The sequence below is a fragment of the Acartia tonsa genome, chromosome 1 (assembly GCF_053477335.1).
Source record: "Acartia tonsa isolate MP-2025a chromosome 1, ASM5347733v1, whole genome shotgun sequence".
Taxonomy (NCBI): domain Eukaryota; kingdom Metazoa; phylum Arthropoda; class Copepoda; order Calanoida; family Acartiidae; genus Acartia; species Acartia tonsa.
Genome location: NC_137260.1, coordinates 32,788,991 through 32,813,798, shown reverse-complemented (window position 1 = coordinate 32,813,798; position 24,808 = coordinate 32,788,991). Strand labels below are relative to the sequence as shown.

Below are 24,808 nucleotides of genomic sequence, written 5' to 3'. Positions count from 1 at the left end.
AATCCATAATTAAATTCGTAAAGCTGATTTAAATTAAATTGAAGTATTATCTAGATAGAAATTTTAGTCAAAAATTATACCCATTTTTTCTGGTTTACCTTTTCTGGAACAACTTCTAAAACTTTTTCTAATATTTCCATATCTTCTAAAGAATCCACACTCTCATCTAAAGGTGCGGCAACTTTTTCTTCAGAATTTTCATTCTTAGCAACATCTGTGTTTTCTTCGATGCTAAATTATTTGAAATTGAATGTGAATTAGGCTAATGCTATAAATAAGATTCAGAAAATAAAGATCCACATTCTAATTGAATTGGAAAATTTAAAATTAGAGGACAACCAGAGCATACTCAATATTACCTGAGCCTAAGGTGAGAATTTCGCTGTTATAAAAGACACATAACTAATAGAGGGGATAAATAAAAACTATCTCATAATACTTGTAATACCTTTGATAGACACGAACCCTCAAACTTCAGAACTGTAAACGAGAGCCCCTTAATTTGTGTATATTAAACACTATAAAAGATAAGATACATGATTCATTGAGAATTTAAAAACAAAATTACCATGATTTATTTTCAGAGGTATCTTCTTTGGCACTTGATTTCACATCAGACTTGTCTATTTTTTCATTACTTGTTTCTTCATGATCAGTGGAAAAAACATTATTTTCTGGCTCAGTTATTCCACCTGAAGCCGCAGCTTCAATTTCAATGAAAGCTGGCTCAACATGTTCAATGGGTTTATCTTTCTCTATTGCATCTTCACTAGGTGACTCTTGAATTGGTTCAATTTCCATAGATTTACCAAGATCTCGTTTCGCAGATTTATTATGGTGCGTGGTTAATGAAGCAGTATCACATGATCTACTCCGTAAAGATTTACCACCGCTCCGTGGTAGGTCTAGAGAGCCACGTCGGGAATTTCGAGAACGTGAATCTGATACAATTAAAGTATCATATTTTTGTTACTCTTGTAATGCACAGTTCATTACTTTAAAAAATAAGTTTAAAATTTCCAATCTTGACTAAACCAATGCCATCTAGCTAAACAAGATGTGTAGATTTCATTTCTGGCAACAAGAAAATCCAACAAAATAAAAAATTTTAGGAAATTAAGTCTGCAAATTACAAGTTAACAAAACACGCCATTTAACATAAAAAATATAACATTCCTGATAATTTTTCTGGCGAATCCACTCTGAGGTTCCATTCCTCTGAAAGACGAGAAATAACAGAAGACAAGCTTCTCTTTCTCTCCTCCCCTACTTGTAGTTCAGTTGGGGAGTATCCCAGTAACAATTCCTCCTCCTTGCTCATTTTAAATCATAAATATATCATTATATTTATTCTACATTACATTATTCACTCTGCAAAGCAATAAAAAAATAACAAGGAGACACAAAAAAATATAAATTTTTGCATAAAAAAAATGAATAAGCACAGGTTTAATTAGAGACCAGATGGAAAAAAGGACTATCTCTGATTAGGATTTTTACTTTTTAGGTCATTTACAAGAACTAAGAGATTGTTCTATGGAAAATATGTGAATTTATAATGATGTAAAAGATGATTATAAAAAGACATTGACTTTACCATAGAACATTGTTTTCTTGGAGCTTTAATTTATAGCTATCACAAATTACAACACCACAAAAGCAAAAATCAATAATCACAGAGTTTCCCTTGTCTTAGACACTGATGGTTTTAAAGATATCAAATCCTGTGTGAGAGGTGGCCACTATTAGTCCAGGAACTTTAGAATGCCAATGAAGTTCTTTACAATCTTGCAAGCCCTAAACAAATTAAATACAGATTAGGTATATTTTTGGTCGTACAGTTGACCATAAATAAAATGGAAAATTTAAAAAGATTTATTATATAAGCCAATGACAAGTAAAATAAATGTGGAAAAAAAGTAACGTTTTGTTTTTAGGGTGCATTAATTTCTGCATGCTTGCGCATTAAATCCTCAGAACTGATATCAAAACACAACTGCTTAAAGTTTAAACAAAATCAAATGACTTATCCTTTTTAAGCTAACATTAATATGCCTCCCCCCCCCCCTCCCCCCACCACACCCTTAGTTTTTGCAACCTACAAGTCAGGGACAAACCTGATGAATAAACAATAGCTGAGGAGGAAGCTTATTTGTGACATCATCATCTGGGGTTTCTTCGCTGTCTCGTTCCAATGCCAAATCCCACAGAGCAATCTAAATCGTACCAAAATAAATCAATTTTAATTTAAACGTTGAAAAGAAAAAAGAGCTCTTACTTTTTGGATTACGGACTGTTATTGTAGAATATACGTGGATATTATGACAAGAGAGAAATTTGTGGTCATTTTAGGTCGATATTTTCCCTGTTATATATTGGCTATTTCGTTTATAAAGTAGGAGAGGAGGAATGAGGTAAGGGGTGGGGGGGGGGGGGAATCGTTATTTTAGCCCGCTACAAATTTTACTTTATTAGAGAACATGAAAATCTGGTGTAAGATCAAAGTGATAGTAAATCCATTTCTGTTTCGGTTACTTATTATGTACACGTTCATCAAAAGCATAGTTGTTTTAATTTGCCTTATAAAAATAAGGATCATGGAAAGAAAACGAAGCGGCGTGTTTCGTCGTATTTTCACAGTAAGTTTTCTCCTATTTCTAGCCCCTGCAGGGTACTCTAAGCCTGCGTGGCAATCATTAACATTTACTTAACCTAACCTAAAATAATCCACCAAAAACTACTGTGAAAATACGACGGAACCCGCAACTTCATTTTCTTTCCATGAACCAAAAAAAATATATATACAACAAGAATGAATACCTGATCATCAGCCCCGCTGCTGGCAAATACTGTGCTGTCTTCCTGATGCCACTCTAGGCCAGTCACAGCTCCCTTGTGATGCTGGAAGTTAGCCACAGGTTCAGAGCTGGGTCCAAATCCTCGCAGATCCCAAACTTTAACTGCGCCGTCATCACCACCTTCATATCAAACATGAAATCAACAATGGAGTAACAAGGATGACAAAACCAAAAAAGCGAAAGCTCTAAAATCAGACGGTAGGCCAAACTATCTTAACACACAGAACATAATAATTATTGAATATTAATCTATAATAAGTCTAAACAAAATTGTATAAAAAATTAATGTAAAATTGTTGCAAAATTGCTTAATTAAAGGATATGATTTTGTTTTACAAAATACTTACATTATTGGCCTTGATTTTAGAGATGCTTCGCTTCTAATATTGTACCTTTTTGTAAAGTTAGAATGACTACTACAAAGCATGACAACTTCAGTTATTCAAGTTTTACCTGATAAGATGAAAGGCTCTGATCTATTCCAATCAATAACATTAACATCAGACAAGTGAGCGTTGTTCTTTGTAAGCATACAAGCCTTATCAGGAGGTGCTCTGACATCCCATACTTTAATACACTTGTCCACTGAACATGTTGCCATTACATTCTTCTCGTTGGGTGACCATCTAGTTTTTATTTAAGTGTTATCCTATTACTCAAACTAACTAGAAGGCAAAGGAACAACAATTTTATTACGTGTTTGTGTGTTACAGCATGACTTGATTACTGTTTTAGGCTTTATTATGTTTTGAAAAAACATACTTGAATGTCATAAAGGTTAACTAAAAAAGTTTGATAACACACAAATGTTTAATAGAGCATTACTATTTTAGGCTCCATAACAAAGTGGCGTGTTCTTTGTTTTGAAAAAAAAACATACTTGAATGTAAAAAAGGTTGATAACATACAAAAGTTTAATAGAGCATAACAGACAGACCGACGTACCAAGTCAGAAGTAATTAACAAAAAAAAATCGGCCGTATACCTCTGTAAAATATCTTCCATTATCATTTACTTGATATTAAAAATGGCGGTAAAAATTAGGATAACAAATAAAATTCCTGATATCTTCAACTGATTGTGTATGTGAAACATAAGGTTGTTCGCTTACACTCCACTCGCCTCCCTCTGTGGGCCTCCACACATGGATATTCTAAAACAAAAATTTAGCTGACTACCTTTTACAAATTGATCAAGAGACAAAGTGAAGTAATATGAAATAAGTCCAATTTTGAATAAAAGTTTAGTTTTAATAGAAACTTATGTCTTTTTAAAATGATAAATACTGTTCTTACAGACATACAAACTATATGATTATGGAAAGTATGAAATTATTTTCATTTAGATAGACACGTATTATTATATCCTATTACTTTAACAGATGTGCAATTTGTACATTATTGAACGACGATTATTCTATCATATAGTAACATTTGGACTTTGGTTGGTGTAAGGATATGCCTTGGTCATATTACAAATCTAACCTTTTTGCAATCTCCAGAAGCTAGGACACCAGCTTCTGTTTTACACCAGTCCAGAGCAAATCCTTCAGATGTATGTCCTGTAAAAGCTTGCAGTGGAGGCGACTCGTCTCTGAAAGCTTCGGTGCTGTAAGGGTTGTCCAACCGTGCCATAATCGTGTTCAGGTTCCAGATGGCTACAGTGCCATTTTCCGCCCAAGCAGCCGCTAAGTGTGCCTCTCCAATTTTGTTGTATTTAATTCTATTTACGCATCCGTTATGCTTTATACCTATAAACATAAAAAAGTTTTAAATATAATTTCTTTTGTTATACAGAAAAGTTATTGTAAATAAATATTAACATAAAATAACTTTTAAAAAATTAGAAAATAGAGTAGAGAAGGCTGTTAATAGTCATTATCTCTTTTAGTCTTTTTCAAACAGCGCTGCAGCGTAATCTACTTTCATGTACGAACGTACAGTATAAACATCGACTTTTCCTCATTGTAAAGAAGATACGCTATTTAAAAAAAAACAATCTTACCTGCCATTTTAAGAACAGGTTTTTCTTTCTCTGGAATTACTTTCTCTTCGTCATCACTGTCATCGTCCCTACTACAATCCAGAACATCAACAATTTCAACAATAATCTGCATTATTGCATAATCATACAGTATGCAAAATGCAGCTTCACATATTATTTGGCGCGTTTTCTCAAGCTGTAATTTTCTGTACATTATTTAATGCTTTACACTATGTCGGATTATTTTATGGCAAGGTTTTGCCTAGTTCTAAGTTTTGGAACATGCGAACGTTATTTGTATATAAAAGTAGAACGATGTCTGTCCGTCTGAAGCTTAAGATCTCGGTAACCACTGAACCGATTGGATTCTACTCTTCAGGGTATATACCTATTGGTCCTGCGGTGGTTTTAAGCTATTTTCTTGGGGGGTGGGACACCCCAAAACCCCCCAAAAACAAAAAAATCCCCCCCCCATTTTTTTTTTTTTTTTTTTTTTTTTTACAAATTTTACGAATTTTATGAATTTTACGAAATTTACGAATTTTGCGAATTTAATCGCAAAATGTTTTCCTGCTGGGTAGGTGCGAAAATTTGTGATCCGTTCTGCTGGGTAAGTAATAGAAGATGTAATTATACCTCTTGGGGCTAAGCCCCTAGAGGCTAGGGGCGAAGCCACTAGTTTGTATATAATATGGTAACCTATATGAAGCATCCCTGAAATGGAGAACTCCAAAACCGCAGGAATCACAATCTTAAGCTACAGATAAAAAACCTTATCTATAATACAAAGTAGAACGATGTTTGTCTGTTTGTTTGTTTGTAGCGAAGGATCTCGCTAACCGCTGAACCGATCGGGTTCTCCTTTACAGGGTAGCTTTTCATAGGTCCCGGGAAGGTTTATAACTATTTTCTTGGGGGGTGGGACACCCCCAACCCCCCAAAAAATTAAAAATACCCCCCCCCCCGAAAAAAAAATTATTTTTTAAAATCTAAATTACTAAAAATTGGTTTGATCAAACCCCTTTGCCCCAAGAGGTAATTTTTAAAAAATGATGTAGTACATGTGGTGCAGCACCAAATAGTTTGGTATCATCTGCATCATCAAAAAAAAATTAATGGGGATTTTATTATTCTTTTGGGGGTTAAGGGTGTCCCACCCCCCAAGAAAATTATAATAGCCTAAAATCACCACAGGACCAGTAGGTATATTTCCTGAAGAGTAGAATCCAATCGGTTCAATGGTTACCGAGATCTTAAGGGTTTCCCACCCCCCAAGAAAATAGCCTAAAATCACCACAGGACCAGAGTAGAATACAATCGGTTCAATGGTTACCGAGATCTTAAGGGACAAACGGACAGACATCTCTCTACTTTGTATTATAGAAGAAACAAAAAGATAATCCAATTTGCTGAATTCAGTGTCCAGTTTATTTACTTCAGTCTTAAAGACGAATCACTTTATTTTGTGTCTTTCTAATGTATACCTAGGAAATAAAAAATAAATCTTCAAAACGACAGATAAATATATCTTTTATACCTATTTCATGTATTTTATGCGCGCAAAGTGTAAAATAAGTTTTTTTTAAATATATGGCTAAAATTGTCATTCCTTGGAATAACACAGTTGAGATTGGACATCTTGAAAAGTATAATATTGTTTGCTGTAACTTTGGCTGCTTGGGTTCCTGCTACACATGTCACAGTTAAGGGATAATTGGATTTCACCTAAAATAATTCAGTAAAAGTCACAATTTAATTATCGTACCAAGAATAGATAGCAATCATTATCACATTATATAGTATTACATGCAGCGTTCGGATGATATGTTAAAATGAACGATATTTATTTTTTTCAGTTTTGATTTTTATTTCAATATTCGTGTAAAATTGTCTGTAATACGATGATAAAGATGATTTTTCAGTATAACTGAGTACCTGATCATGAAGAATATCAAATGACAGGCAAGGAGGTCCAAGACTACATTGTTGATATAATATATAAGCATTCTCATCAACCTAAACAAATATGATAGTTCTTAATTAAAAGAACAAACACCATAAAAAAAATTCTGAATCAAGGGGGGGGGGGGGTAATGCAACCATCTCGTAATCAATGATTAAATGGAACTTAGAATCCAAATTTTGATCTGAAATTTTTCATGGGTAATCCTTGGAAAGGTCTATTTTACCTAAATCGATCAAAAAGTTGGAAAAGTAACGGCTGGCGACTCAGCCGTTTAGCCGTTTTTTTGCCTATTTTCAGAGCAAATTCATCATTAAGGGGGGGGGTTTATAATGCAACCATCTCGTAATCAATGTATAAATGGCACTTAAAATTCGAATTGTTCTGAAATTGTGCATGAGTAATCCTTGGTAGGTCTATTTTCCCTAAATCGAAAAAAAAGTTGAAAAAGTAACGGCTAACGGCTCAGCCGTTTAGCCGTTTTTTGGCTATTTTTAGGGCAAATCTTCATAAATTTTGTAGAAATCAACTTTTTGAAACATATTTTTGCTTTAAATCATGTGAAATGATACAAAAAAAACATTTTTAGATTTCTAGTACCAGCAACTTCCGGCTAGAACCGTTTGAAAACGTTTTAGATTGGAAAAGAGCATTATGTGGAGAGAGGTTTCGTGATGGATTTCGCTTGAAAATACCCAACAAATGTCTAAACGGATGAGCCGCCAGCCGTTAGCCGCTACTTTTCCAACTTTTTGTTCGATTTAGGGAAAATAGACCTACCAAGGATTACTCATGCAAAATTTCAGAACCAAATTCGAATTCTAAGTGCCATTTATACATTGATTACGAGATGGTTGCATTAACCCCCCCCCCCCTTTTGAGTAAGGACTTTAAGAACTATTAATTTGCTTTGTTCATAAATACGTCAATGGCCAAACAATTGGATTCATATTTACGTACTTAGAATAAGGTATAGCCTACAAGCAAAATAAATCTGAAATTAAATTTTTGGGTTGGATGAAAACGTCTAAATACACATATTTCTCTATGAATACAATATCTATCTCTAAATACTGATCCTATTTCTCAATATTATAATACTTACCGCTAATTCTTCGTCTTCTTCTATTTTTTCTCCCGGAACATAAACTTTGTCTTCAAATTTTTCGTCATCAGAATCATCCTGTGGTCAAAACACTAGTTTTTGTAAAGAATTTGAAAGATGGTTGGATATTACTGAAACAGCCTTCTTATAACAATAAATAGGCAAAGAGTAGCGGTAACTATATATCTCATCATTCTACAATTAAAAAAACTTTTTTGAACCCTCAAATATTTAATTCAAAAAAACCCTTACGGTTAGTTATAAGGGAAAATTTTTCGAAAAAAGTAACATGGTCTAAAATTATTCTAAATCGCCTAATTCGGTGAGGAATATAAACAAAATCTTTTTTGACAGTGCAGTGGCGGAAAACGGCGGAGAAGAAATTAATATGCAAAACTACGATGGGTCTTTCTTTATGCTGATTGTTTGTAAACATAAATAAACCTGCATTGTTGGATACAGGATAACAAAATAAAAATTTAGAAAGTTAAAAAAAAACTATTATTTCCTCAGAGTCTGTTTGATCCTCATCTGAATCCTCCTCTCGCATATCATTATCCTCTCCATCAACCTCCATTCCTATACAACATTGAAGATCAAGCATATATTTAGAACGCATTGGATTTTGATCTTGATAGTTCATTAAAGCTTTGTTAAAACTAGAGTATCTTGAAATTTTTGTGTTGTTTAAAACGTAACATGTAAGAAAATAATACTGATATAAAATAATACCATTATTTATTTACTTAAAGGATAGATGCATGAAGTGCATTTCAGAAAATTGGTTTGAAGCAAAAGTTACAAGTATACCATCTAACATATATAATTTTGCATTACAAACAATTGGGCACCATCAAAATAGCCAAGCTGCTGTTTTAATGAACATAGGACAGCCAAAGCCATTTATGTTGCTTTTATCCAAAAAATATGATTTTCAAGTCTTAATATTATTAAAACTATCTGGTAGAAAATTGAAATTCTTTCAAATAAATGTCCTACAGATGTAGTATAAACTATTGAACAGAAAAATAATATGTAGTTTGCTAAATTTACTTCATATTTAAATGCACTTCGTGCAACTACCCCTATTTTAAAAAGCATACCCATGTTTTAGGATCTTGTCAACTACTATACTATCGGTCTAAACTTCTTGCAACATGAAATTTTTAAAAAGTTGTAAAAAGAAAGTAAATATGATTTTACCTGGTTCAGGCTCTCCCTCTTTCTTATTCATTTTCTTTAGTCTCTGCAATCAACAGATCAATATACATAATGAAAAAGCCACGCAATATTTAGCATCATGCAGACAAATTTTCAATCATTTGTTCCAGGAAACAGGGACAGATATGGATAAACAAATAAAAAAAAGAATAAAATGCGTAAGCTTTGGACAGAAAGGGGACGTCCGTACAATTTATATTATTGTGAATCCTCAAATTGAAGTAGATTTAATTTTGTAGAACAATAATTTTATGTATCCATTACATTAAATGACAAGCCTTAAAACAAAACAAAAAGTATCCAATAAAAAAAAACAGTTTAGTACGGCGTCCCCTTCATTTATTTCAGGATTATCAGTGGCGTGCCCAGGTGTGTGTGGGGGGGGGGGAGCTGAAACCATTAAAAACGAAAAAAGGGTAGGCTATATTATATTCTAAAAGGAGTGTTGACACCCAATTACACTTTCTTACGGCACGCCACTGGAAAATATTAAAGATATCTTTTCTGCTTTGCCCAATATTCAACTTGTTGAATCAATATATGCCCCTTTCCAAGATTTATTCACACACGAGTGTTCCCAGTTATAAATGGGAGTTATAATATATACTTTACTTTGCTAATATTAGAAAGAAAACATTGCTTATACATATTTAATCATGATTATAATATTGTTTTATCTGGAATAAAATGTGCAACGTCTACTTATATTAATAATAATAAAACATGTATAAATCAATAAAAATGTTTCTAAAAAAACTTTCGACATTTTTTTTTAAAGGCATAAAATGAACAAATTAGTTTTAACAATCTAATAAGTAAGCATGATTAGAATTATTTAAAATAACAAATTAATAAAGGGGATAGGACATTTCTCACTATAACTATAAAATTGCATGATGATTACAGGACACTCAAGAAAAAATGCTTTGGTACATTTCTATGCTAATTTTAGTGTATAAATTAAAAATATATAAATTATCATTATTATTCTCCACAAACTCCAATCTTAAGGAGAACTTGCGAGGATGTTTGTGAAGCTCTTAAATTAAGATTTAAATTTAGTTCTAAAAGAATTCTCTATCAGAATTTTAAGTGTCAGTTAATCACATGGAAGATTTTAGCTCACTTAGTGGATAGTTTAGCCCATCCCCTTCATATATGAATTAAATTTATCACAAAAAAAAATAAATATTACCTATATAGCATAATAAGAACATAAATCTACAAAATGTAATAATAAACTTAATATTTTTTCAGTAACATATTTTCTTTATAAAGCTATAAAATCAAGATGGCAATGAAATACATATTTCTCTAGTAGGAACAAATGGTTTTAAAATAATTCCTTAATGTATATTACATGAAATAGTTTTGAGTGATAAATAAGTAATTAATAATATAGGCCGTTAAATACAATCTAAAATCAAAATTCAATAAAATTGTTATTCTCAAATAATTTTCAGTTGATACAGAATAAAATCAAAACAGCGTAATATAAAAGCATACAATAAAATGCGATATAAATATGTCTTATTGTTATCTCTTATATATCAGTAAAGATTTTTGTTTGAAGTACTTTATTTAATTTATTTTTCTATGTAAAAAGTTGTTTTGATGATGTATTTTAGGATATTAAAGATATGATAAAAACATCTCGTGGAATGTTTTATATAATAAATGTCTTCAGGGGTGTATATTCTGCATGGGATCCCCGGCTAAGGGGGGGGGAAAAAAAATAAAAAATAAGTGGTTGGAGGGAAAAAAAATATAAAAATTAAGAAAACTGAAAACATTTTTTCCATTTCCCCCCCCTCTTTGGAGAAAAAAACTAAAAAAATGTGTGGTATGAGGGATAAAATAAATAAAATATAGAGTTCTTTAAATATTTTTTCATTTTCCCCCTACTTGAAGAGAAAAAACAAGGGGGGAAAAAAAATAAAAAAATTTGTAGCCGGGGAAAAAAAATAAATCTTATGCAGAATATACACCCCTGAATGTCTTTTAAAATTAAAATAAGATTTCAATATTATATCACAATGATATAAAACTGAAAGATAGCTGCATCGATTATGAAAAAGGGGTAAGATATATATAACATTTATATGGACAATATCAATCCAAATTTGAAAGTTTTAGTTTGCATACTTAAGTGATAAACTTTAGAATATATATATTTTTTCTGTTTTCACTAGGGTTGGCGATCCGTCTAATTTTTGGACCGGATTCGGATTCTTACAAGAATCCGTCGATAAATAAAACAAATTCCGGATTATTATTTTTTACGGATTCCGGATTCTAGCAACATATTAAGAATTTTTAAAAATAAATTAAGGGTTTGAATTTTATTGGGTACTGGGAAGAATCTAAAGCTGCGTTTTTTTTATATTTTCATTTCACATTAGCTTTTCTCCTATTTCTAGCCCCTATGTGGCCATTTTCTAACCCTTACTCAACCTAACTTTGTTAAGAATCAAAATATATATTTGGACAAAAAAAAACTCAAGACGCTAATTTTATCCTAACAATTAAGAATCCGAATCCGCTATAAAAAACGGATTTCGGATTCTGGATTCCAAAATTGGCTAAAATTTGGGCGGATTCCGGATTACAGATTCCGGTTTCGGATTGCCAACCCTAGCTTTCAAACCCTTAAAAACAACACAATAACAATAATTTAAACAATAAGTAAACAAAGTGAAACAAAGAATGTAAATTTTTAGTAAAGCATATGACCTAAAGCTAGTTTCTCATTCGGCATTTTAGTTTAGATGCAAACTTTGAAAAAAAAATTTAGGCCAATCAGTAAGCTTTCATAATTTATCACCAAAGGACCCGAAGAAAACGTAACCCTGCCTTTTTTAAATAAAATACAGAGACACCAGATTTTTGTTGCAACTTTGGTTTTTGGATTAAATTTCATTTGGGTAGGTAACTAAAAAAAATCTGTGTTTTTATTAAAACTTATTAAACAATTAAATTTGCCTTATTTTAGCTTTCAATTTGGAATATATATGATTCAAATTTAGACCGTTTTTAATTTAAATATTAAAAAGATTTATTTTATGACAATAAATATCTAATGTGTATATACAAAACAAAACTGGATAACATATCCTAAAAAGTACAATATTTTTTTAGTTGAGATCCATAACCAAAAAATTCACCAGACATAATGATGTGAAAACAGTAAGTGTTTAGAATTAGAATGCACACAATTCTGGATATTTCATTTTGTTGTTATCTAGAAAATCTAAATTTATGTTGGACTAATCCAAGTAATCGCTAATACAATAGCTCTAGCTAATAGCTAATCTATCTTCCATTGTTTTGAAGAATTAGATTCCATAATAATGAATAACAAAAAAATATTTTGTATGAAAAGACTTCAAGTATGTCTTTCTTTCCACACAAATGCGATTAGCATCTTCTAAATGCAAGCTATTATCATTACAATGACTAGAATAATAAAAATTAATTAACTAATATATTATGTTAATATGTATCAATATAATATACAAATAAAATCGTGTATCATTAAACCAAGTTAAACCCTAGGAATTAAGTTTTCTGTACACAGAGTTTGTTATTGCTTGTGATGATAAAATTCAACCTTTCCTCTAAATATTTTTGTCTCTAACTTATTTCTTTTTTTTCTCTCGATTCATTGAAACTATAATAAAAATCATGTTTGTTATCTAATAATAATAAAGAATATAGTAAAAACGTTATTAACATGAATATGCTTCGTGCATACTAATTTAACTAAAATTTGGTACTGAAAAACACAAACATTATTTTTCTGTAGTTTGAGAAGACTGAAGAAAACTGATGAATTTATGCCGCAGGGTTGTTATCCAACTGTTTGCACCAACCAATTTCCTCTTGCACCTTTTCAAAACATTCGTACAGAAACACAGAAAACGGGGAAAATATTTTGACTATTCTGTCAGGCTTGCCCTGGCGACGATAATGAAATACAAACACTGTGCCCGTTTCTTCAACCTCAAACTGTGTCACCGTTTCCCAAGCAAACTCAATGACCTGGTCTTCCGCCTCCCCGTCGCCTTTACATGCTTGAAGCCTTAACGAGTCAAAGGAAACCATAGGAACAACATGTCCTTCTCTACGAGCATCTGAGCTGCAATGCGGAAATACAATACTGCCGTAGCCTTCCATGCCTCGCACACAAGCCAAATATTCACGGATTTTCTCGCTGTCTTGCAGAGCTTTTAATTGATGCAACCTGTTAGCAGTATTCACAACACCGTTGTTGACTTGGTTGATGGCATTGAAAAACATAATGCGTAGGGCCACAGGATCAGCTTCTAACTCCACCTCGACACTAGGGTGGAACAGCCATTTTCTCAACGCCAAACACGTACTGCTTGCTGTACTATAATTTGCGATATACAGAGAGTGTGGGAACTCGGTCGGCCGAATTTTCCGCTCAAAATTTAGTTCTATAATTTCAAACAACCAGAAAAATTCCCAATTCTCAGGAAGCAGGCCAATACTCTCAGCTACAGAACGGTACACCTCCTCAGCTGTTGAATTCCGCTTTGCCTTGATGGAAACAATTTGGTCTTGGAATACAATGACTTTAAGGGTTACAATAGGCGAATTTGAAATCTCTTCTTCGTGTTCAGTTAGAAAGTCTTGTAGAATCTCACTATCAGCAATTACCCTTACTGCACATACTCGCTCCAGATAAAGCTCGAGACCACGCCGCCTTGAATCCAGCTGCTGGTCGCTTAGGCTAAACGGCCATTTTCCGGGTAGTCGCGGAAAGTTGAACCCGATAAACTCTTGCTTAAGGTTATTGTGAAGTTGTACAAACTCTCTGTATCGCCGAGAACACAAATGCCGTCCGGCTATGTAAACATTAAATACAACAAATTTTTCTCCCATTTCCTCCAGGTGTTTGTAATCAGGGATTGTTATGGGAAGAGAACGTTTTTCAGAGTAGTCAATATATTGAATGGGTCCTGATTCTGGTGGCTCCAACCTGTCAACTTCCGCCTGGGGGAGGGATATTACTGTCAGGGTCAAAGAGTCACCGCCAGATTTGATCAGATCAACAACCTAAAAAGGGGGGGTTTTTTAATGCAACCATCTCGTAATCAATGTATAAATGGCACTTAGAATTCGAATTTCGATCTCAAATTTTGCATGAGTAATCCTTGGTAGGTCTATTTTCCCTAAATCGAACAAAAAGTTGGAAAAGTAACGGCTGGCAGCTGGCGGCTCAGCCGTTTAGCCGTTTTTTGCCTATTTTCAGGGCAAATTCATCATTAATTACGTAGAAAACTAATAAAAACAGATTTTTGGTTTAATTCATGTTAAATGATAGCAATAACCATTTTTAAAATTTCTAGTACCAGCTGCTAAACGGCTAGAACCGGCTGAAAACGGCTAGGAGCTGCCAAGAGTATGAAGAGTTGATAGGGCATGTGACATGTCTAGGGGTAGGTTTTTATGGTTGCTGAGCTCAAAAATGCTACCAAAAATAGTGGCAGCCCATACATATGGCAGCTGGGTAACAGCTGCAGCTCAGCTGGTAGCGGCCAAGAGTAGAATGAGTAGATAGGGCTTGTAACGTGTCTAATGGTAGGTTTTTATGGGTGCTGAGCTCAAAAATACTACCAAAAATAGTGGCAGCTCAATCATATGGCAGCTGGGTAACGGCCGCTGCTGAGCTGGGAGCTGCCAAGAGTTGAATGTGTAGACAGGGCTTGTGACGTGACTAGGGGTAGGTTTTTAGGGGTGCTAAGCTCAAAAATACTACCAAAAATAGTGGCCGCCCATCCATATGGCAGCTGGGTAACAGCTGCAGCTCACCTTGGAGCGGCCAAGAGTAGAATGAGTACATAGGGCTTGTGACATGTCTAGGGGTAGGTTTTTAGGGGTGCTAAACTCAAAAATGCTACCAAAAGTAGTGGCAGCCCATCCATATGGCAGCTGGGTAACAGCTGCAGCTCAGCTGGGCGCGGACAAGATTAGAATGAGTAGATAGGGCTTGTGACGTGTCAAGGGGTAGGTTTTTATGGGTGCTGAGCTCAATACTACTACCTAAAATAGTGGCCGCCCATCCATATGGCAGCTGGGTAACGGCCGCAGCTCACCTTGGAGCGGCCAAGAGTAGAATAAGTAGATAGGACTTGTGACGTGTCCAGGGGTAGGTTTTCGGAGTGCTAAGCTCAAAAATACTACCAAAAATAGTGGCCGCCCATCCACATGGCAGCTGGGTAATAGCTACAGCTCAGCTAGGAGGGGCCAATAGTAGAATGAGTAGATGGGGCTTGTGACGTGCCTAGGGGTAGGCTTTTATGGTTGTTTAGCTCAAAAATACTACCAAAAATAGTGGCCGCCCATCCATATGGCAGCTGGGTAACAGCTGCAGCTCAGCTGGGAGCGGCCAAAAGTAGATGAGTAGATAGGGCTTCTGATGTGTCTAGGGGTAGGTTTTATTGGACGCTGAGCACAAAAATTAGTGCCGTCCCTTCTATATAGCAGCTGGGTAATGGCCACAGCTCAGCTGTTTTTTGAGGCTTAAAAAATTGATTATTTCAGTGGAATTAAACTTCTCCCTATTAACATTTTACATTTTTTTCATGGATATATTACTAATAACTCTTTTTAATTACTAGATTTCACTGTTTCAAGAGCTGAGAACTACCAAAAAACGGCTGAGAAAAGCTAACAATAGCTAAAAGTACATAGCATGTGACGTGTCTAGGGGTAAGTTTTTATGGGTGTTGAGCTCTAAAATACTACCAATAAAAGTTCAGGCCTGTCTATATGGCAGCTGGGTAACAGCTACAGCTGAGCAGCAGCCCTTACCATGCTGCCATTTGGATGGGCTTTTCTATTTTTGGGAGTATTGATGAGTTTGGCACCTATAAAAACTTACACCTCTTTGACACATCACAAGCTATGTCTTTACTTGTTTACATTGATAAGGTGTTGTTATTAATAATATAAAATGACAATAGTGTATTTATACTGAAATATTCAATATTTGGTTATCCTTCAATAGTCCCAATAGTCAATGAGTCTTAAATAACGGCTTACTGCTAAGCTTAGCTGTTACCCAGCTGCAATATGGATGGGCGGCCACTTTTTTTAGTAGTATTTTTGAGCTCAGCACCCATGAAAACCTACCCCTAAACACGTCACAAGCCCTATGAACTCATTCTACTCTTGGCCGCTCCCAGCTGAGCTGTAGCTTTTACCCAGCTGCCATGTGAATGGGCCGCCACTATTTTTGATAGCATTTTTGAGCTCAGCACCCATAAAAACCTACCCCTAGACATGTCACAAGCCCTATCTACCCATTCTACTCTTGGCCGCTACCAGCTGAGCTGCAGCTGTTACCCAGCTGCCATATTGATAGGCGGCCACTATTTTTTGAGTATTTTTGAGCTCAGCACCCAATAAAACCTATCCCTAGACACCTCACAGGCGCTATGTACTCATTCTACTCTTGGCTGCTCCCAGCTGAGCAGCGGCCGTTACCCAGCTGCCATATGGATGAGCTGCCACTATTTTTAATAGTATTTATGAGCTCAGCACCCCTAAAAACCTACCCCTAGACACGTCAAAAGCCCTATCTACTCATTCTACTCTTGGCTGCTCCCAGCTGAGCAGCGGCCGTTACCCAGCTGCCATATGGATGAGCTGCCACTAATTTTGATAGCATTTTTGAGCTCAGCACCCATAAAAACCAACCCCTAGACATGTCACAAGCCCTATCTACCCATTTTACTCTTGGCCGCTACCAGCTGCGCTGCAGCTGTTACCCAGCTGCCATATTGATGGGCTGCCACTATTTTTGGTAGCATTTTTGAGCTCAGCAACCATAAAAACCTACCCCTAGACATGTCACATGCCCTATCAACTATTCATACTCTTGGCAGCTCCCAGCCGTTTTCAGCCGGTTCTAGCCGTTTAGCAGCTGGTACAAGAAATTTTAAAATGGTTATTGCTATCATTTAACATGAATTAAACCAAAAATATGTTTTAAAAAATTGATTCCTACGTAATTAATGATGAATTTGCCCTGAAATTAGGCAAAAAACGGCTAAACGGCTGAGCCGCCAGCTGCCAGCCGTTACTTTTCCAACTTTTTGTTCGATTTAGGGAAAATAGACCTACCAAGGATTACTCATGCAAAATTTGAGGTCGAAATTCGACATTTATACCATTTATTACGAGATGGTTGCATTAAAACCCCCCCCCCCCTTAGTCTTTTATTATAACTCTAAAAATTCCAAAGTATGTCAAAAGAATTTATTTATGAAATTTTAATGAACCTTCCAAATTATTGCAAGAGTTACAATCAAGAATAAAAATATGAGACGCTTTTCTCTTCGTTCTTTTATTCTCAGGAATATTTTCAAACGAAGAAAATATGCTTTCTTTCAAATAAAATTAAAAGCAAAAAAACAAATAATATGAAATTCTGTAACCAATTTTTATCTAGGTATAGCTTTAGCTAAGAAATATTTTATTGCTTAAAAAGAACGCTATTTTTACTCACCACAGTACTAAATTAACTAAAACCAACCTGTTTATGAGTACATCCTTCAACGTCCACGCCATTGACCTCGAGAATTCTGTCGCCCTTGAAAATACCCGCAGTTTCCGCGGCCCCTCCTGGTAGCACAGCTGATATGTGCTGGAGAGGGGCATACAGCTCCCCGTTTATTGATTTCAGGTTGCCACCTTCACTAACCTGGCCTCGAACGTTGAAGCCAAACCCTAAAATAATTAAATTCATAAAAATGGCAAAACTAAATTAAGAAGCAACAATATGAACATGTGTCAAACTCAAAAGTACGAAACTTTTCCATTAGTTCGTAATTAGAGTATAATAAAATGTAGGTAGTTGTGTCATATATAGTTATATTTTAACCAGTCTAAAAATGTTTTAGTTATAACATTGAGTTAGCACCATAACACATTGACACGTACAATAATATTCGATCTGGGTTTTAGAGGCATAATTGTCGAATCTACGACTTTAAGAAACGCGATAAGGAACTGTAATATTTACTGAAAAATGTATATATTTTATTCAACGTTTTTGTATTCCGTGATATTTTGAGAAAATTAAAATAAAAAGTTCATTCGGCCGAAGCTATGTTTATAAAAAATTTAAGGACCTGTTTCTGTTTTGTGTATGGTAACAACATGTGGTTCTAGTATACGTTTGTGACCAGTATTTCTTTCTCGAGGGGCTCGATCAGGGAACCCTCGGCCCCGGTCGTAATAATCATCCATGGCCTAATTCTGAAAGAAGATAAATAAAGTACGTTTAAGAACAAGCTTGATGATGTTATATTAATGGCGCTAGTTGAACATAATACCACTAAAGCCAGCGATAATTACATCCACTTTAAAAACTTCACAATAAAACATTTGAAGACCATTATTAATCTTTTCATATTTAGCTCAAGACTTAAAAAGGCCATTTTAGATTTAGGCGCTATTTAGCCCAAAAGTACCCTTTAGCATGAAATGTTATGAACTGGATTAGGTTTGGTGTGGCAGAGAGTCAATCTTTCATTACAGGGACAAGTTACAAGTTATTTTTACTTTTTTATTCAATATTTAGGAAGATTCATTGAGAAGTTAAATAAAATGAACAGTAAAATAATTTAGAAGTTAGATCGTCGTTTTATTTTTACTAATAATAATTGTTTACTCTGATAACTTGTTTGGTAGCCTGTAAGTGAAGGCGGGAAGGATTACCCTACTGATCTAAAACACGGCATTTGCGCATATAAACTAAGTTGTCAACTTTAAAGAAACAATCTTTTTTTTAATGTTTTTTTTTCTACGTTTAAGTAATTTTTTCTACGTAAAATCTATATCTAAATAAAATCTTTAGAAATTTTTCCTAGGTGAGCCAGATGATTTCCTAATTAAATGATAGAATTTAAGATATTCTTATTTTTGACACTAGGTTTTTATATTTTCTTTTAATACGGCAACCCTTAATTTAGAGAGTGTACACACCGGTGATACGAAATTTTGATGCAATGACTAGCATTCTTATTTATTTTATTTAATAAACAAAACAACTTATTCATTCGTTTTATGTCCATGTTAAAGTTAATTATGTTGCAGATTGTTAATACTTGTGAAATATGGAGTCTTTGGGGGCCTATGGGTCCTCCAGCGATGATTCTGACGGTGAACAACAACAAAAGGAATGACTTTAATCTAATTTTTATACGTTGTTTTCAACTTTAGGAATTCATGGACTAAACTTTCGAAATTGTTTGTTTATGGTACAAAATATTAGAAAGAATATTAATTATTAAGTAAAATTATAGTTGATTCATTAAAATTTACCTCTTAATTTTGATCTTTTACGATTACACTTAACCGAAATTTTACTCTGAACCAAATTTGAGTTTGTTTGACATTTGTAAGATTTGGGTTATACATTAAAATGATCAATTTTGACCATAAAAGTCTTTCTTAAATAGGCTCAGACTGAAGATCCCTCTAGAGAACACGAAAAAATGCTTCACTTGAAGGTAATAATTTAATATACTTGCCTACTAAATATATATATATGGAAAATTTTACCTATAACAAGTACGGTACCAACATAATGAGTATTTCTCTATATCAATGAAATAAATGTAGAAATCTTTTTATTTACTTTAAGTAAACAATTCTGCATTTCCAATAAGCTCAATATTCTGTTTGAAATGAATTAATCATTTATTTGATTACACCTACATTTCACTGCAATATTTTCTTTTTGTTTAGGGATCTGGTAAGTTCTCTGGAAAGAGCAAAGTTTTGGATTTTTCTGTCAAATCTGCCCCAATTGTCACACTAAATGAAGCTATGGATCAAAGGTATGTAATGAAGCACATTGATTATATGTTTGCTAATATTGAAAGAATTTAATTAGGGCCGGGGTAGACGTACGAATAGAACACAATTAAAATACGTTTCAATATATATTACAAATAGAAGAGAAAGTTTTGGATCTATATTGATTTATATAATTATGTCGTATTCAAAGAAACTGTATTAGACTTTTAATGATGGGGGATAAACAATATCACTTTATATTTTGACAACTAATGATTTTTTTGGTAATCATATAAATAAATGTATACTTTCCATTTTATACTTTATATCTCATAGAATAAATATTTTTTCATATTTAATGTATAAATGCCTACATGATTTCAAAATAATTTTCAATATTAATAGGAGACATATTGATCCAACAGCAAAGGAAGTAAAATACAATTACAAATATGAGGAGCTTTATGCCCCTGAAATTGGTCCAGACAACCCGTTCAAAACCCAACAACAAGCAGCAAAGAAAAATCATTTGGCTGGCTTTGTGGAAGCAGCTCACGTCAATGAATTTAATTTTGAAACCCAGCGCAGAACATTCCAAAGTTTTGGGTACGCTTATGATCCATCCACTGTTGATGAAAAGGATGGAGATAAGCTTGTTGGAAGTTCAACTGCCGCAGAAGAAGCAGAATTCAAGACAGTCTTTGAAGACAACAAGAAACGTCCTCTTGATAAACGAAAGCGTGATAAGAATACAGATGCCAGTGATATTGAAGGGTATTTGGGACCATGGGCTAAATATAAGGATGAAGAGACTGTATCGCGTCCAACTGATGAAGATTCTGCCTATCTAGAAGAATATTTGGCTAAAAAGCAGAAAAAGGGTCGCAGGGAGGAAGAAGTTCCAATGGAGGAAACTTCTACTCTTCATATCAAAGAGGATAAAGACTACCAAGGCAGAAGCTTTCTTCATATACCTCAAGATCTGGGAGTTAATCTGAAATCAGAGGAACCTCCAGCCAAATGTTTCATCCCCAAACGCCAGATTCATGCCTGGAAGGGACACAACAAAGGAGTTTCTGTTATTCGTTGGTTTCCAAAGTCTGCACATTTGATGCTTTCCGGTGCTTTGGATAACAAGGTAAAAAATTTATAAAATAAACACTTAAATAATGGAATTTAATTTTTTGAATAGCCATAATATACATTAGGTATACAATATATATCCATGAAATTTATATGAATTATTTTTTACAGGTCAAACTTTGGGAAGTTTATAATCAAAGAAGGTGTATTCGTACGTATCAGGGCCACAAACAAGCAATCAGAGATGTTAACTTTAATAATGCCGGGGACCAATTTTTATCAGCTTCATATGACAGGAATAGCTTAATATCTTGTATTATATCAAAAATACTTTATTACATGTTTACCTTTACCTTGTTATAAATAGAGATGCGTTAAGTTAATGCTATTCATTTAGTGGTTGGGATTTTTAAATACACAATATATTAACGCTATTTAAAAAACAGGTATATAAAATTATGGGACACTGAGACAGGTGATGCTATTACAAGATTTACCAATAAAAAGATGGCGTTCTGTTGCAAATTTAATCCCGATGATGATAAACAAAATCTCATTGTTGCTGGTACCAGCTCAAATAAAATTGTCTGCTGGGACACGCGCAGTGGAGATATTGTACAAGAATATGACAGACATCTGGCTGCTGTCAATACAATTACATTCGTGGATAAAAACAGAAGATTTGTATCAACCAGTGATGATAAATCATTGAGAGTTTGGGAGTGGAATATTCCGGTTGATATGAAATACATAGCAGATCCAAGTATGCACAGTATGCCTGCTGTAACTCCCTCGCCAAATGGAAAATGGATTGCTTGTCAGTCACTGGATAACAAAATCTGTGTTTTCCAGGTAAATATAAAGTTAATATTATCAAAAGAATCTGAAAACAATAACTATTTGTACTTCATTATTGATATCAAAATATTATATTGATGAAAAAAATTCTGTATTACGTTTAATTGTTTAGGTTGGAGAAAGATTTAAAGAAATGCGCAAGAAAGTGTTCAAAGGTCACATGGTGGCTGGCTATGCCTGTGGCCTCGACTTTTCTCCAGAAATGAGCTACCTCATCTCAGGCGATGGAGACGGCAAGATATTTGTTTGGGACTGGAAAACGTCCAAGTTGTTGTGTAAATGGAAGGCTCATGATGATGTGTGTATCAGCGTCCTGTGGCATCCTCATGAACCAAGCAAAGTGGCTTCAGCTAGCTGGGATTCTACTATTAAATTATGGGATTAATTCACTCGAAGGTTTATTAAGCTACTGTGTGTACCTTACATAATCAACAAATATTTTTTAAACTTTTATTTCATTCTGATTTATCTTCTCATGTATTTTCTTCTGTAGAAATGAATATATTCTTTAAGATAGGGCAAATAATACCTAGGCATTTAGTTGTTTTTTTTTAATAAAAAATTTGTTTTCCTTTTTCTTACCTTCCTAGTTATTGTTTAAAACATAACAAACCAATTATTAGTACACTTGCCTTAATTGACCTTTGGTTTACTTTAACCTACAATACATATTATTATTTTTTGTTACATAACAAATATCATTTGATTCACAAAGATATTAAAATTACGGCAAATGTATATTGTTTCAGAAATCAATTAAAAATGGCTCCTAAGGCAGAAGAAGCCGTTGCAGCCTCAGTCAGTAAGGACGAGAAGAAGGATAAGGAAAAGACAGGTTAGGATTAGTTCCTTTATTGCTTGTTAGACCTTGTTTTGATTTTTTTTTTTTGCTTTACCAATGATATATCATTATCTTTTTTAGCTCTTAGGAGCTGTTCAATAGCGCGTAGATTATGGGTAGGGTATCAACTCTTTAGTGTTGGTTTGGAAATGTAAAAAGATATATTTTTTTAGTGTGGGGGGAGGCTTAGTTATTTCAAAATGGTATTTCAGTGCAGCACATATTTTTAACTTTAATTCATTTAGTTTAAAATAACTTAAGAAATTAAAGCAAACTCTTTTTCAATTACTTTGGTATATAAAACAATACAGACAGTACTTAAAAATTCACTACTTCAGGTCATATACATTTTTATTATCAAAACTTTCTTACAATGGACACAATCATTGTTGTTATTTTTCATTGTTAATTTGTTTTAGACAAGGAGAAGGCTGACCAGAAAAAGAAAGAGGAAGAAGAGGAGGATTTAAGCGAAGAGGATAAACAACTCAAGGATGAGCTTGAACTCTGTGTAACTAGATTAGGTTAGTTTTATTATTCCAATAAGTAAAATCTTTCTGTCTCCTTTACCCCCCCCCCCCTTTAAATTTTAACCCTACCCCCCCCCCCCTCCCCAATTAAAAAAGCTTGGACGCCTCTGCTAGGGGCTGTATATTTAAAATCGTAAGAAGAGGGTAAAAAATAACCTAAAACAATCCCTTCACTTAAATCTAAAAGCAAATAGCCCAAAACCAACCTAGGTCCTATGTGAAGCTTCCCTAAAAAGGAAACTTAATCAGTTCAGTAGTTATTGAAATCCTAAGCTTCAGACCTCAAAATCTTGCTATATAGTTTATGATTTTAAGTTTAAAAGTCTTTTATGATCAATGGATCTCAAAATGGTTGGTCCTATTAGGTTGATCCACTCTGAAAAGCTTTGTATGTCTTTACCTTTGAGACAAACTCTAGTAGTGGCAATCAAACTATAATTTAGCCATATCTATAAAGGGGGGGGTTTTTAATGCAACCATCTCGTAATCAGTGATTAAATGGCACTTAGAATTCGAATTTTGATCTGAAATTTTGCATGAATAATCCTTGGTAGGTCTATTTTCCCTAAATCGAACAAAAAGTTGGAAAAGTAGCGGCTGGCGGCTGGCAGCTCAGCCGTTTAGCCGTTTTTTGCCTATTTTCAGGGCAAATTCATCATTAATTACGTAGGAATCAACTTTTAAAAACTTATTTTTGGTTTAATTCATGGTAAATGATAGCAATAACCATTTTTTAAATTTCTAGTACCAGCTGCTAAACGGCTAGAACCGGCTGAAAACGGCTGGGAGCTGCCAAGAGTATGAAGGGTAGATATGGCTTGTGACGTGTCTATGGGTAGGTTTTTATGGCTGCTGAGCTCAAAAATACTACCAAAAATAGTGGCGGCTCATCCATATGGCAGCTGGGTAACAGCTGCAGCTCAGCTGGGAGCGGCCAAGAGTAGAATGAGTATATAGGGCTTGTGACGTGTCTAGGGGTAGGTTTTTAAGGATGCTGAGCTCAAAAATAATACCAAAAATAGTGGCGGCCCATCCATATGGCAGCTGGGTAACAGCTGAGCTCAAAAATGCTACCTAAAATAGTTGCGGCCCATCCATATGAGTAAAATGAGTACATAGGGCTTGTGACGTGTCTAGATGTAGGTTTTTATGGCTGCTGAGCTCAAAAATACTTCCAAAAATAGTGGCGGCTCATCCATATGGCAGCTGGGTAACAGCTGCAACTCAGCTAGGAGCGGCCAAGAGTAGAATGAGTAGATAGGGCTTGTGACGTGTCTAGGGGTAGTTTTTTATGGATGCTGAGCTCAAAATTACTACCAAAAATAGTGGTGGTCCATCCATATGGTTGCTGGGTAACAGGGGTAGGTCTGAGCTCAAAAATACTACAAAAAATAGTGGCGGCCCATCCATATTGCAGCTTGGTGGTAACAGCTGCGAGCAGCCAAGAGTAAAATGACTACATAGGGCTTGTGACGTGTGAAGAATATCAAAAAATATACCTATTATTTCAGTAGAATTAAACTTCTATTA

The 24,808-nt window shown here is 34.3% G+C and overlaps 6 protein-coding genes across 11 annotated transcripts in view; 3 read left to right on the top strand and 3 right to left on the bottom strand.

Moving 5' to 3' along the window:
- Positions 1-966, bottom strand: part of LOC145330594 (chromatin remodeling protein domino-like) — a 28,708-nt gene extending 27,742 nt beyond the window's left edge. For both annotated transcript variants that reach the window (XM_080175232.1, XM_080175237.1), the window contains exons 1-2: positions 569-966; positions 99-231 (exon numbers count right to left, since the gene is read on the bottom strand). In XM_080175232.1, the coding sequence (XP_080031358.1) occupies positions 99-231; positions 569-801 (366 nt within the window). In that variant the 5' untranslated portion in view covers positions 802-966. The remainder of the gene's footprint in view (positions 1-98; positions 232-568) is intronic.
- LOC145330701 (26S proteasome non-ATPase regulatory subunit 8-like) overlaps positions 1-24,808 on the top strand; it is a 142,564-nt gene that overhangs the window by 106,438 nt on the left and 11,318 nt on the right. The gene's annotated exons all lie outside the window — the stretch shown is intronic.
- Positions 1-24,808, top strand: part of Rpn1 (regulatory particle non-ATPase 1) — a 137,920-nt gene that overhangs the window by 106,447 nt on the left and 6,665 nt on the right. Inside the window, exons 2-3 of the mRNA XM_080175274.1 lie at positions 22,658-22,742; positions 23,168-23,272. Coding sequence (XP_080031400.1) covers positions 22,670-22,742; positions 23,168-23,272 — 178 coding nt within the window. The 5' untranslated portion in view covers positions 22,658-22,669. The remainder of the gene's footprint in view (positions 1-22,657; positions 22,743-23,167; positions 23,273-24,808) is intronic.
- l(2)09851 (WD repeat-containing protein 1 l(2)09851) lies at positions 1,371-9,243 on the bottom strand. Of its 3 annotated transcripts, none has more exons than XM_080175334.1 (12): positions 9,113-9,243; positions 8,420-8,488; positions 7,910-7,989; positions 6,777-6,857; positions 6,453-6,566; positions 4,863-4,935; positions 4,343-4,608; positions 3,922-4,011; positions 3,312-3,486; positions 2,821-2,978; positions 2,118-2,216; positions 1,371-1,797 (listed from the first exon to the last, which is right to left on the bottom strand). In XM_080175334.1, exons 1-12 carry the CDS (start codon positions 9,141-9,143, stop codon positions 1,693-1,695), a joined length of 1,341 nt encoding a protein of 446 aa, XP_080031460.1. In that variant the 5' UTR covers positions 9,144-9,243; the 3' UTR covers positions 1,371-1,692. The 3 variants fall into 3 exon arrangements, with proteins under 3 accessions (XP_080031460.1, XP_080031473.1, XP_080031464.1); XM_080175347.1 differs by having other exon boundaries at positions 4,863-4,932; XM_080175338.1 differs by having other exon boundaries at positions 7,910-7,992; positions 8,423-8,488.
- Snx27 (sorting nexin 27) lies at positions 9,155-18,475 on the bottom strand. 3 transcript variants are annotated; one of them, XR_013883538.1, is made up of 4 exons: positions 18,295-18,475; positions 17,697-17,890; positions 10,238-14,212; positions 9,155-10,011 (listed from the first exon to the last, which is right to left on the bottom strand). XR_013883538.1 is itself a non-coding variant. In XM_080175306.1 (3 exons), exons 1-3 carry the CDS (start codon positions 18,410-18,412, stop codon positions 12,965-12,967), a joined length of 1,560 nt encoding a protein of 519 aa, XP_080031432.1. In that variant the 5' UTR covers positions 18,413-18,475; the 3' UTR covers positions 9,155-12,964. The 3 variants fall into 3 exon arrangements, 1 of the variants encoding a protein (XP_080031432.1); XR_013883539.1 differs by having other exon boundaries at positions 10,257-14,212; XM_080175306.1 differs by having other exon boundaries at positions 9,155-14,212.
- On the top strand, positions 19,203-22,530 carry LOC145330619 (pre-mRNA-processing factor 17). The gene is made up of 7 exons (XM_080175286.1): positions 19,203-19,345; positions 19,628-19,677; positions 19,916-20,007; positions 20,372-21,104; positions 21,221-21,346; positions 21,497-21,901; positions 22,020-22,530. Exons 1-7 carry the CDS (start codon positions 19,282-19,284, stop codon positions 22,290-22,292), a joined length of 1,743 nt encoding a protein of 580 aa, XP_080031412.1. The 5' UTR covers positions 19,203-19,281; the 3' UTR covers positions 22,293-22,530.

Bases quoted from the DNA above. Each gene is read 5' to 3' on its own strand.
- LOC145330619 (XM_080175286.1), top strand. From the start codon at position 19,282: ATGGAGTCTTTGGGGGCCTATGGGTCCTCCAGCGATGATTCTGACGGT. The intron at 19,678-19,915 runs GTAATAATTTAA...CTTTTTGTTTAG, and splicing joins AAAAAATGCTTCACTTGAAG to GGATCTGGTAAGTTCTCTGG. The intron at 21,105-21,220 runs GTAAAAAATTTA...TATTTTTTACAG, and splicing joins CCGGTGCTTTGGATAACAAG to GTCAAACTTTGGGAAGTTTA.
- Snx27 (XM_080175306.1), bottom strand. From the start codon at position 18,412: ATGGATGATTATTACGACCGGGGCCGAGGGTTCCCTGATCGAGCCCCT. The intron at 17,891-18,294 runs GTCCTTAAATTT...TAATTATTTTAG, and splicing joins CATACACAAAACAGAAACAG to GGTTTGGCTTCAACGTTCGA. The intron at 14,213-17,696 runs GTTGGTTTTAGT...CCCCCTTTTTAG, and splicing joins AAGGATGTACTCATAAACAG to GTTGTTGATCTGATCAAATC.